The 11152-nt window shown below is 40.0% G+C and overlaps 1 protein-coding gene across 1 annotated transcript; it reads right to left on the reverse strand.

Moving 5' to 3' along the window:
- Positions 1–19: 19 nt before the first annotated feature.
- BET1 (Bet1 golgi vesicular membrane trafficking protein) lies at positions 20–6303 on the reverse strand. The gene is made up of 4 exons (XM_083878218.1): positions 6180–6303; positions 2701–2816; positions 744–800; positions 20–184 (listed from the first exon to the last, which is right to left on the reverse strand). The coding sequence occupies exons 1-4, from the start codon at positions 6196–6198 to the stop codon at positions 29–31; spliced, it is 348 nt and encodes a 115-aa protein (XP_083734344.1). The 5' UTR covers positions 6199–6303; the 3' UTR covers positions 20–28.
- Between the last annotated feature and the right edge of the window lie 4849 nt (positions 6304–11152).

An 11152-nucleotide genomic window follows, 5' to 3' on the forward strand; every position in this document is an offset into this window, starting at 1 on the left:
AATCAATGTAAACCAGAGGTAACATGCATCACCTCAGTTTAATAATCCAGTAAATTACAAAAAAAACAAATAATGAAAAGAGCATCATGTAGCATAATAGCTTTGTCTGGCTTCCTCTGGAGAGTGTTCTCAGTCTGCCCATAGTTGCACCTAGAAGTCCACCCGTGGAGTCAAAATCATTCTCCTACATTAAAAAAAAACAACAAAAGAAGCAAAGAAAAGAACAAAAAACATGTTACTCTGAGAAAAGAAGTACCCTTACAGCTCACTAAATATAGTTTTCCCTGTTCTTTCAAAGTGTCCAAAACTCAAATTATTTTAGAGGCAAAAATTAACCAGGAAAAACGTTCACCCATTTATCCAGTGCTATTTTTACCCTAAGCCAAAGCAAAGTGTATGCAGAAAAGGCATTTCTGACTCTCTTATTTTTGGCCTCCTTCTATTCTAGAATACAATTAAATGTAGAAGTGTCTTTTTAATGATACTAGACATTTGCTAATTGAAAACATATACTCATATCTGAAGCATAAAAATCTTGGTTGTATCTTAAGAATAATGTATGTGCACATTTTATCTTTTTGAACAGAAATACTGATACTGCTGACAAATCAGTGACACGTTACAGTCAACAATAAGCTGTCAACATTTTAATACCAATGTTCATACTAAAAGACAGGATACTTTACATTATTAACTTCTAATCCTGACCCATTTTTAAAGAAAGCTCATTATTCAATACTTACCATTTCTGATAACATTTTATTCTGGTTTTTAACTTCTGTTCCAATTTCAATGGAAAGCTATAAAAAAACCCAAAACCAAAAAGTATGAAATACGAGTAATCGGTTAATACATAGATTAGAGAACCCAGTCAAAAATACACGACATGACTAGCATTTCCCTAGTGAAAGCAATACCTGATATTTTCATAAAACAACATGCACAGTATTCTGTCAATAACCCTTAAGGAAATAAAGATTTTTCAGCTGACTAGATGAGTATAAAGAGTCACAGAAAGTACTCAATCCTCCTCTTCCTCTTTTCCAAATAATGTCTTATTTGAATTATTGTAAAGACTTTTAAAAACTCAAGATCTAGTCAAGTCTGAAGTAGCAATTACCCATTTCCTGGAACAACTGTTAAAACTGCTGGCACATGACAGACAGAACCATGAGCATTTGTTTGACTCAAAGTGTTGCTGGCGTTGACAATTGTAACCTACAAACATCTCTTGACAAGCTGCTGTTGTACTATGCAGGGGACTTTCTTCAGTGAACTTGTGTAGCCCTGCTCTGCTTTGTGTCACAGAACAGAAGGTGCTGCAGGACAAAGTGGAAAAGCTGCACAGGCCAGTCCTGAGACAGCGACCAGGGCCAACAACGGCCTGGGCAGACCTGAGAGGTCCCAGGTCAATCCACAAAACGAAGTCAGGTTCAGCTTGGAATCAGAGATCAGGCACAGCTGGAGCTGCAACACAGCTGCAACATCACAAGGGTGGGAGCCAGCCACAAGAGCCTTGGCTTAAAGCAGCTCTGGAGTTAAACAGGGAGAACTGGCACTGAGCCTGATTCTTAGCAGCTGTTCATCTGTTATCAGCACACGGGCCATGAACAACCTGCTCAACTCCTGGGATGGAGGGAAATACACTCCAGGCCCCCATGCTTTGGATTAGCCAAAACCCATTTGTTTTAACATGTCAAAACTTGAATCTCATTATCTCATACTGATGCATTTCAGTCAAGAGTGAAACTGATTTTACATGGGGCTGCTTGGAAGATTACGTGAAGGCTATTCCATATGCTGAGATTATCCCACTGCACTAAAAGATGCAGCTCCAGAAAGAGCTCCTTGGGGCACCATGAACTGCTCTGTTGTCATACACAGATTTTGAAATGTAACATACCAGAGCAGGAGACAAGAAAGGAAATTTGGTAAGAAAGGTCAAAGCTTTTTTTTTTTTTTTTTAACCCCTTAACTTATTCCAAATTCTTATTCTAAACCTGTTTAATTACTCTTTGACATTAAACCAATTTTAAGCAAGTATTACCACTAAGACTTAGTGTCTTCAGGCCTAAAAAGTTCAGTGGAATGTGCTTTATAAAACTTTAAGCTTTTAAGAACAAGAAATCCACACAACTTTAATCTCAGAGCTGTCTTTCAGTTAGACTTGTTTGAAAGAAGTCCTCAATCTGAAAGGACTCAGAATTGTCAGAACACCAGGCTTTTTCCTTCAGAGGACATTAGCATGCTATTTCTAAGAGCTGTTTTCACATTACATTTTTTTTGACTGCAACTCCCATTCCCTGTTCCCCTGCACACTGAGAGTTAAGAAGTAGAGAAAACTGGGAGTGAAGTTGAGCCTAGGAAAAAGGGAAAGGTAGTGGCAAGGCATTTTAAGTCTTTTATTTTTCATTACCCCACTGATTTGACTGTCAATAAATTTATTTCCCCAAGCTGAGTCTGTTTTGCACATGATGGTAATTGGCAAGTGATTTCTCCCTGCCCTTACCTTGATGCATGAACCTTTTATTGTACTTTTTCCTCCCCTGTCCATCCACCTGAGGAGTGATAGAGCAGCTTTGGTGGTCACCTGACATCCAACCAGGTTAATACATCACAGTTTTAAATTTCTGTCTTAAACTAAGTCTGCTGCTTCCCTGATCCATGTAACTGAATTCAATACTGTAGTTCAATACGTACCGATTTAATGGCACTGACTTTTGTACGCAGACTTTCTGTTAACCTGTCATTCTCTTCTTCATAGACACTGTAGCCACTGTTGGTGTAGCCATAGCTCCCTGCAGCTGCTGCATCCCCTGTAAACACAGCAGCAGGAGTCAGACACAACACCACTGGAGCAAGTGTTCTGCATGTTCCTGGAACAGGGACTCAACCTTTTTTAAAATGCATAAGTTACCCTTTGATAGGCAAATAAAAGAAGAGAAACTAAGGAATGGCTGGGGGGTTTTTCTTGATAGTGTTTTCAGATGAGTTCTATGGAAATCAATCCAGGCACTTCATGAAGATGTGAACAAAACATTGAGGTCATTACATGAAGCAAATCAAACTGAAAATAGGGAAGTTGAGACCATTCTCTGACAAAGAAAAACATCACTTGATGGCACATTTAAAGGACAAACTATACTATGGTCACACGAGTTTCTTTATAAACAAGACCCTAGAGCAGAAGGCAGGCCTCTGAGCAGAGCACTGCTGTTTCAGTCACCATTCTGCAGTTCTATTCTCACTCCTGCCTTTGTTTTTGGGTGATGGAGGTTCAGGACTGTCATCCAGACAACTGAGTCAGCCCAGTATGAGGGGCAGAAGGGAATGAAAGCTGCTCAGCCCCACACATTCACTTCCTCCAGCCTCTGATAAAGATTTCCTACAGACAGCAGTTGGACAGCAGCATGGGCACAGGAGAATTAAAGTCATGTCCACTCAAGACAAAAATCAGTCTTAGACCTCCAATCTAAGAATTGAAAACAATGAAGAGCCATAAAGATTTAGAAAGGCAACCTGAAAAGAACTACTATAGGCTTTATGATAAAAAATCCACTAGATTAATTCAACTAATAATCCAGTTATAACATTAATACTTTTTAAATATAAGTAAATATTTTCTTGCCTAGTCAGAGTAGCATACTAAAATTGAATGCCTTTTAAATACACTTTAAAGACTTTTGTGTTTGGGTGGATTTTTTGGTTTTGAGGAAAAAGAGAAGAGGCATTAACCACATGCACGTTGAGAGCTCTGTCTCAGAAAGCTTCACTGTATGCTTGGCATACATGATATTAATATTTTAAAATAGAGCATTACAATGCTGTTTTGATATATATATCCATTAAGCCATCCTTTAGATCTAAGTAATGAAAATTCTTTTCATTTGTACTTGTTAATTGTTACTCTGTAAGTTAAGCTAGACAGATCTTCAACAGGACTGAATCACAGAATCTTCTGAGTTAGAAGGGATCTACAAGGATCATCCAAGTCCAGCCCCTGGCACTGCACAGGACCATCGTCACGAGTCACACCATGTGCCTGACAGTGTTGTCCAAACGTTTCTGGAACTCTGTCAGGCTTGGTGCTGTGACACTTCCCTGGGGAGCCTCTTCCAGTGCCCAACCACCCTCTGGGTGAAGAACCTTTTCCTCATATCAAACCTAAACTTCCCCTGACACTTTAGGCCACTCCCTTGGGTATTTCCACTGGTCACCAAAGAGATCAGTGCTCGCCTCACCTCTTCCCCTCACAAGGAAATTGTAGACTGCAATGAAATGTCTGTTTTTATTTCATCACAGTGAGTCAAGAACCCTTTTACCCTGACATAAATTAAAAGTATCAATGCCTAACACAGAAATATAACTAAAATGTTATGATTTATAGAGTCTGGGTTGTTCCCACTTTGTTGTTGTCTGATTTTACAAGTGCATCTAACTACAGTGCTTCCTACCAAGCGACACATGATTCTGATTTTAAGTTAATAAACCATACAGCTTCATTCCAAACCACTGAAACTCTTCAATGGTCTCTTAAATGGACTGTGACAATGCAGATATGAACAAGTGCTCCAAAGCTCTTCAACAGGCATAGCTGCTTCTTTTTATGTCACAGGAAGCACAAGGAAGAAGCCCGGCTACAACTATCCATGAGAAGTACAGAAACCTCAGCCTGGCAGTTCTATGGGCTGTCCTGCTGCACTGCTCATTGACAAGTAGCAGGGACATGACCAAACATAACTGCAGGCCCAGAGAGAGGTACCAGGCAGCTGGTGACAACTGCAGAGCTGCTGGTACCCAGCTTGTATTTCCAGCCTATTAAATAAAAAATAGTTCTGCAGTGACAGCTGAAAGGTAAAGCAGAAAATTTTACTGCAGCTGATAACAGATGTTTAAGTGTTCTGCTTCACCTTCCCGAAGATTTTTTTAAAAAGCAGTTTCAGGATGATCCTTAAGGCATTGTTTGCCAGAGACAGCCTAAAAGCAGGCATGTTCTTTCTTCAGAACTCCTTGCATAAACACACATCCCCTCTTCAGGAACAGCACACAGCTGGGTGGCTTCACTCCAGCCAAGAGGGAGCTGTCAGTCTGACAAAGGAAAGGACCAAAGACCTAAGCACTATCAAATGCCCACTTTTTAATGATAAATATACTAACACCTCTCTTGATTCACTAAGAAGTGTTCCCAATATTTGTTTTATTTCATGAAAATACTACTGCCCAATACAAACCTGAAGTGTAGGAGTAAATCCAGGGCAGTGTCAGACACACCTGGTTTAGCCCTAAGTAGTTCCTAGGGGGAAGCCCCAGAACTCAGTCACACATTTCAGAGGTGTCAACATCTCCTAAGCTTTACAGTGTCGTCACAGCACCCACATGGTTGCAGAACATGATGTGGGAGTTCAAAGTTTCCTTCTAGTCATCAACATGACTGCTGGCTGAAAAATGAGGCCTAAGCTGCTTAAAACACTTAGCAGGAACTCTGCAAGGATTTCTCAAGTTGCACCAGATTATATCTGTAATAAATTTATAATAGTTGGGATTGTTGAGGTTTTGCTCCCTAAAATGGCATGAAAACATACAGATTTCGAAAGCACTTGAAAGAAGAGCAACAAAGCTGCCTATCCATGGGAACATGGCTCAAACCAACATTCAAGTGTTAGAATAACTGAACAACATCACAACTAAATGGGACAAGACTATTTACAAGAGCATGTAGTGACAGGACAAGGGGAATAGGTTCAGATTGAAAAAACAGTAGGTTTAAATGCAATATTAGAAAAGAATGCTTTACTGCGAGGGTGGTGAAGCACTGGAACAGGCTGCCCAAAGGAGTGGTGGATGCCCCATCCCTGGAAGTGTTCAAGGCCAGGCTGGATGGGCCTCTGAACAACCTGATCTAGAAAAAGGTGTCAGGGCATGGGGGAGGGGAGGGGGTGGACCTCGATGGTCTTTAAAGTCACTTCCACACCAAATCCTATGATTCTCTGATGAAACACAATCCCCAGCGCTGCTCCGTAAATCCAGCCAGGCCAGAAGGAGAGGCAGAGGCAGAGGTGCCGGCCTTTCCCCGCCAAAGCCGCCGAGCCCTGCCACAGCCCGGCACCCGCGGCCGCAGCCCCTCACGCCTCCCCCGCCCCGCGCCCTGACAGGGCCCGGCCCGGCCCCGCCGCGCTTACCCAGCCCCGCGCGCCTCATGGCTCTGCCCTAAGCTGCCGCGGGAGCAGCGGGACGAGAAGAAGGAGGAAGAATTAGAGGAGGGAGCGCCGCAGGGTACACGGCGGGGCCTGGCGCGGACCCTTCACCCGCCAGCGCCACGACAGCGCTCCGCGCGCGGCCCGCCGGGTGCGCGCCAGGGGCGGGGCGGGGCCGCGCGGGGGCTGCTGGGGACTGTAGTCCCGGCCGAGGCCGTAACACACTGCGAAACAATGAAAATTAAGCGCTGAGAGCAGCTTTTCACTCCTTTTTTCCTCTCCGCCGTTTATTTAGAAGTAACAGGCATGCCAATGCAGCATACAGATACTTATCCTGGAAACTTGAAGATTACATTATTATTGAATTATTTAAATTTTGTTTTCTAAGATAATTTCTCCTCCATTCGTTAACCCCTTGCAATGCTTTAGCATATATGGGTTTTGTCTGCCTATATGAAAGATGTGATTCACTCTACACCAGGGAATTGAATTTATTTGCCAGGATGATACCAGAAGGATGTGTCAGTACTGCAATGTAAAACAAACACCACTGAACCCGATCAGAGTTTGCTGTTTCAGGTGTGGTGTCCACAGGACTCAAGAAGCTGAACTGCCTTTCCAGCTACAACAGGCTGCCTCTTCATTGTTTGCTCTGCTGTTTGTGTTCTGGCAGGAGCTAGGACCCTCAGCATTGGACCAGGACCTGCTGGCATTGTACAAGACATACAAACACAGACACGGCTCCTTCTTCAGTGAGCTTGCAGTGCACCAGGAATCTTCACCCAGGCAGATGGAGTTGTAGGAGGAAGAATAAAATAGTTCTGGTCAATAAGAAGGCCCATGGCATCCTGTTGGCATCGTGCTGACCTCCTGTGTAATGGTTGTAAGACACCCCAAGTCTCCTTTTGCAGTGAATAATCCAACAAATAATTGCAGCATTTCTTTTCTCTCCGTTTGTGGACGTGCATTTCAGACCTGAGTCGTGTATCTCTCTAACTTCAAGACAGACACTGAGAAGCTGCTGATTTATCTATTTCTCTGTCACCTCTGGAGGCCTATGTCTCAAGCAACATTACAAATAGTAAAGTCAGTTAATATAGAACATTACTCTTTATTTAATTTTTGATAATTTAAGCAGTTTATCCAAAATTTCAAGTACAGCATCATTTCCCCATCTAAAACAGAAGAGAAGGCCAAGGAGAAGAAATGAGCTGCAGAGCTGTCCCCTGTAATGCTCACTGTGAAGCTAATCTCCGTGGGATTCTGTCTGGAACTCAGCAATTCCTAGAGGAATTTGCTAGCTACCTGAGATCTGATTTACAGCAGTTCAGGGAAATGCATCAGTTGTTTCAAAGAGGGGAATGGTGCTATCATCAGATCGAAGGTCAAAGATGTAGCCCTTTGAGGTAAAACCATCTGAAGTTCACAGACATTTGTTAACTTGCTGGGACAAAGAGGTCTCTTAAAGGATTACATGCTTAGAGCAGCAAAATTTAGATGTTTCATGAGCAGATCCTGAGAAAACTTTCTTCCTGAGTGCTTCAGACTTGAACTAGGGTTCTGTTAGGAGCAATGGTCTCATCATCACAATTTTTGAAGAAAGGCTTGTGTGACAGTCTATAGAACAAGTAATCAGAGTTAAAACTGAAGTTTTAGGAGGCAGTAGGAAATGTCTTTTCATAACAGTTGGCCTGACTCTCTCTCTGTTTGATGTAATTTTATTTACATTTTTGTCTTCATACACCATCCACGAAAATGATTGCATCTGGTGACATTGCTATATGAAAGCATTTGTCTTTACAGTATTTGCATATTATGTGACACCTTTTTCTTTCCCACGACTCATCTTCCATTTTTCAGTAAACATGGATTTTTATACATAACTAGGTAAAATGTATATCTCTCGACAAGGATTGTAGTTATAATTCATGTTAAGGGGCTCATTTTTCATTTTTACTTACATTTTCTGTAAAATAAAATCCCAATTAACCACATGTAAGGTATTCACAACTCTTAGTGTATAGATATGTAATCTCTTTATGATGTGAAATAACATGTTGAGTCTATATGCAGCTTATAAATATCACATTTAATTCTACAGTTTCTTATAACAAAGCATGAAAATGGTAGTGACATGATTAATGTTTCAAATCCATTTTAGTCATACTGAATTGATGTTTTTTCATACACTGGAAGTACCTCATAGGAATGTTAAATCTGTAGATCTCCTGGCATTACAAAAAGGAAATCATGATTCCATCTCACAGCAGAGGCTGGACACAGAGGTCGACTGGGAGTCATCAATATTCACTATGTTTATGTTATATTTCCATGGAGTGGCTTGTATTCATGTTAATGATTTCACCGAACAAGTCCATGAAATAAATACAATTTTTCTGTTGATGTGATTAGTGGTACTGCTGTTGGCTTTCTAGCCCATTCCCTGGCAGTTCCCTGCATGGAGACCGTGCCCTGAACTCCTCAGCCTTGCAAACCAGCTGTGCATGAGTATCTAGCAGGTGTGGCTGCAGCTGTTCCCTGGCATCTGCAGTTCTTCCTGCCAGGAAGCCTAAATGAGTAGTCAGCAAGTGGTTTTATATGAGTGACTCATCAATGTCTTGTGCACCAGTGACAACATGCAGGAAGAAAAAGCACATTTTGAAAAAAAAAAAAAAAAAAAAAAAAAAAAAGCAGCCTGCACGCTTACTTGTCTTGTCAATGCTTTTACAATCTTTTGATAGTAGCCTGCTATAGGTGTGTCATTGTCAGAGATCCTGCTGAGGCAGTGCGCATGTCAGTCTCCTTTCCCCAAAATATTAGTGGACAATTTACTGTTTAAAAACCAAAAATTATGTCTTTTATAAGAAGACCATTCAACATATCCTACCAACTGTCCTATCACTGCTACATTTTTCCTGACTTCTAACTGGTTCTCTTTAGTGACTTAAATTGAAATAGATGCATACATTTATATAGCAAACAGCCCATAGATTTTATTACTGGATTACTCCATGACTCCATTGCAAAAGCAATAAAAAGGAAAGGAAAAAAAAAAAAAAAAAAAAAAAAAAAAAAAAAAAAAAAAAAAGAAGACAAAACCCCCCCACAGGGAATCTGATTCAAACATCCTGTAAAATCAGTCTTCCAATACACAACTGAAAACCCATGACTCTTACTAACATGGTATAAATAATAATGACATGATTTTAATCAAATTATTAAATAAGTAACAAGAATTTCAGTGTTTTTATATGTTTAAAAAGCAAGTTTTTTACAGTCTGCATTATTAACTTGCTACTTAAAACAATTATAGATTGTGAAAACAGCCTGACTAGTCACAGGCATCATTAGCAAGTTGAAAAGCAGATATCACATGATATAATGTTTAGTGTCCAATATTTCAATCAGTGTTTTGTTAGCAGTAATTTTCAATTAAGAAAAAACCCACTTGCCAATTAAATCTTGATCCATTGTGCAACTAAATAACAGCTGACATTTCTAAATAAAACTAAACATTATTGATGGAGAACAGCACAAGACAACAAACTGTTAATTAAGCCTCAATATCTTCAAAAAGGAGTAACATCAGCATCTTTCATCAGTATCAATTAATATCTTGGTTTGTTCTAAGACTATTTAGCAAATGAGAACTCTCAAAATGCTTCTGTTCCAACAAACCCAGTCAAATAATTTAGGACTTTGCTCTTGTGTTGTTAATTTGACAAAGCTGATAGTGGGCTTAGTATGTCATCAGCCTTGTTCTTCCTGGTTGTATTCTCCAAATAATGACGTCAAGAAAACCAAATACTGGGTAAAACCACACCTTCTGTAAGAATTTAAATGTTGGAAGGAGGCTGCTGTGCATTTCCACCCAGATTGTCGAGTAAAGAATTAACCATCCAAGTCACCAGAGAAACAGTATGTGCAGTCACCATTCAAATTCTTTCATGATGAGACCATATGTACATCACTGCAAGTACCAACAAACCTGTTGGTGTCACCCATCATGATGATTCAAAACTTTATTAAATACTGCCAAAGAGAACTATGGCTGTTTCTGGTCTTAAAGCACTTCTATCATAGCTGGCACCTTCCTTCTGGAATAAGGACTTATTTAATCTCCTTTTGTACTCTAAGTCATTTTTTATATGATGTTATTTTAATAAGACAATTATCAAATATCTGCCAAAATGGCCTTTCATTGTTTTCAGAAGAGAACCAAGAAGATTTCTACCTGGACAAAATTCTGAGAACTCCTGTAATCTTTTATGAAACCATGTTACTGGGAATCAGAGGAGCTTCCTTGAATATATGTTATCATATTTATCCCTGCCTAGTCATCCTAAGCCTTTTCATTCACAGATTCAGAGGATCATTAACACTTTGTAGTTATAAAGACTTCCTGTCTCATAGCTTTGCATATGTGTATGATTACAGGTTGAAAAATCACACAAACCTACTATAAGATTTTACAACTCAGTAAATATGCTTGGAGCAAAATTTCCAGTTTGTATTTATATGGAGTTGTGGCAGAACACATTCCACACTATTTTCTTTTTCTTGATTTCAGTATCATCTCCATTTTACAGTCACAGTAGAGGTCCCTCAGGAAGGTTGGTTTGTCAGACATATATCAGCAGCAGAGAACCACCTGGGGGAAAGAGAAACAATATCTGTAGTTGCATCAGCAGAAAGTGTCTAGTGAGAAAGTATGGTCTTTTTCACCTTTACAACACTTTTTAAATTTATTAACAGTGAAGGCACCTTTACTCTCACTTTGATATAAGTTGTGTTAGGGAAATATTGAGCCTTAAATTAGCTCATGCACAATATAATGTAATTATAATCATTATTTACTTCACTGTAAAAATACTGTGATTATTCTTGTTCTTGTTCTCTCCTTCAGTTGCTTTTTAGTATCGTAAACTGGCTCCTGTTTGATTCTGCAGGGAACACTC

This window comes from Zosterops lateralis (assembly GCF_965231275.1).
Source record: "Zosterops lateralis genome assembly, chromosome: 1".
Classification (NCBI taxonomy): Eukaryota; Metazoa; Chordata; class Aves; order Passeriformes; family Zosteropidae; genus Zosterops; species Zosterops lateralis.

What these genes read in the sequence shown, in the direction of transcription:
- BET1 (XM_083878218.1), bottom strand. An exon ending in AAGTCAGTGCCATTAAATCG is followed by an intron (nt 801 to 2,700) that starts GTACGTATTGAA and finishes GTTTTTTTATAG; the next exon opens with CTTTCCATTGAAATTGGAAC. An exon ending in ATAAAATGTTATCAGAAATG is followed by an intron (nt 185 to 743) that starts GTAAGTATTGAA and finishes TTTTTAATGTAG; the next exon opens with GAGAATGATTTTGACTCCAC.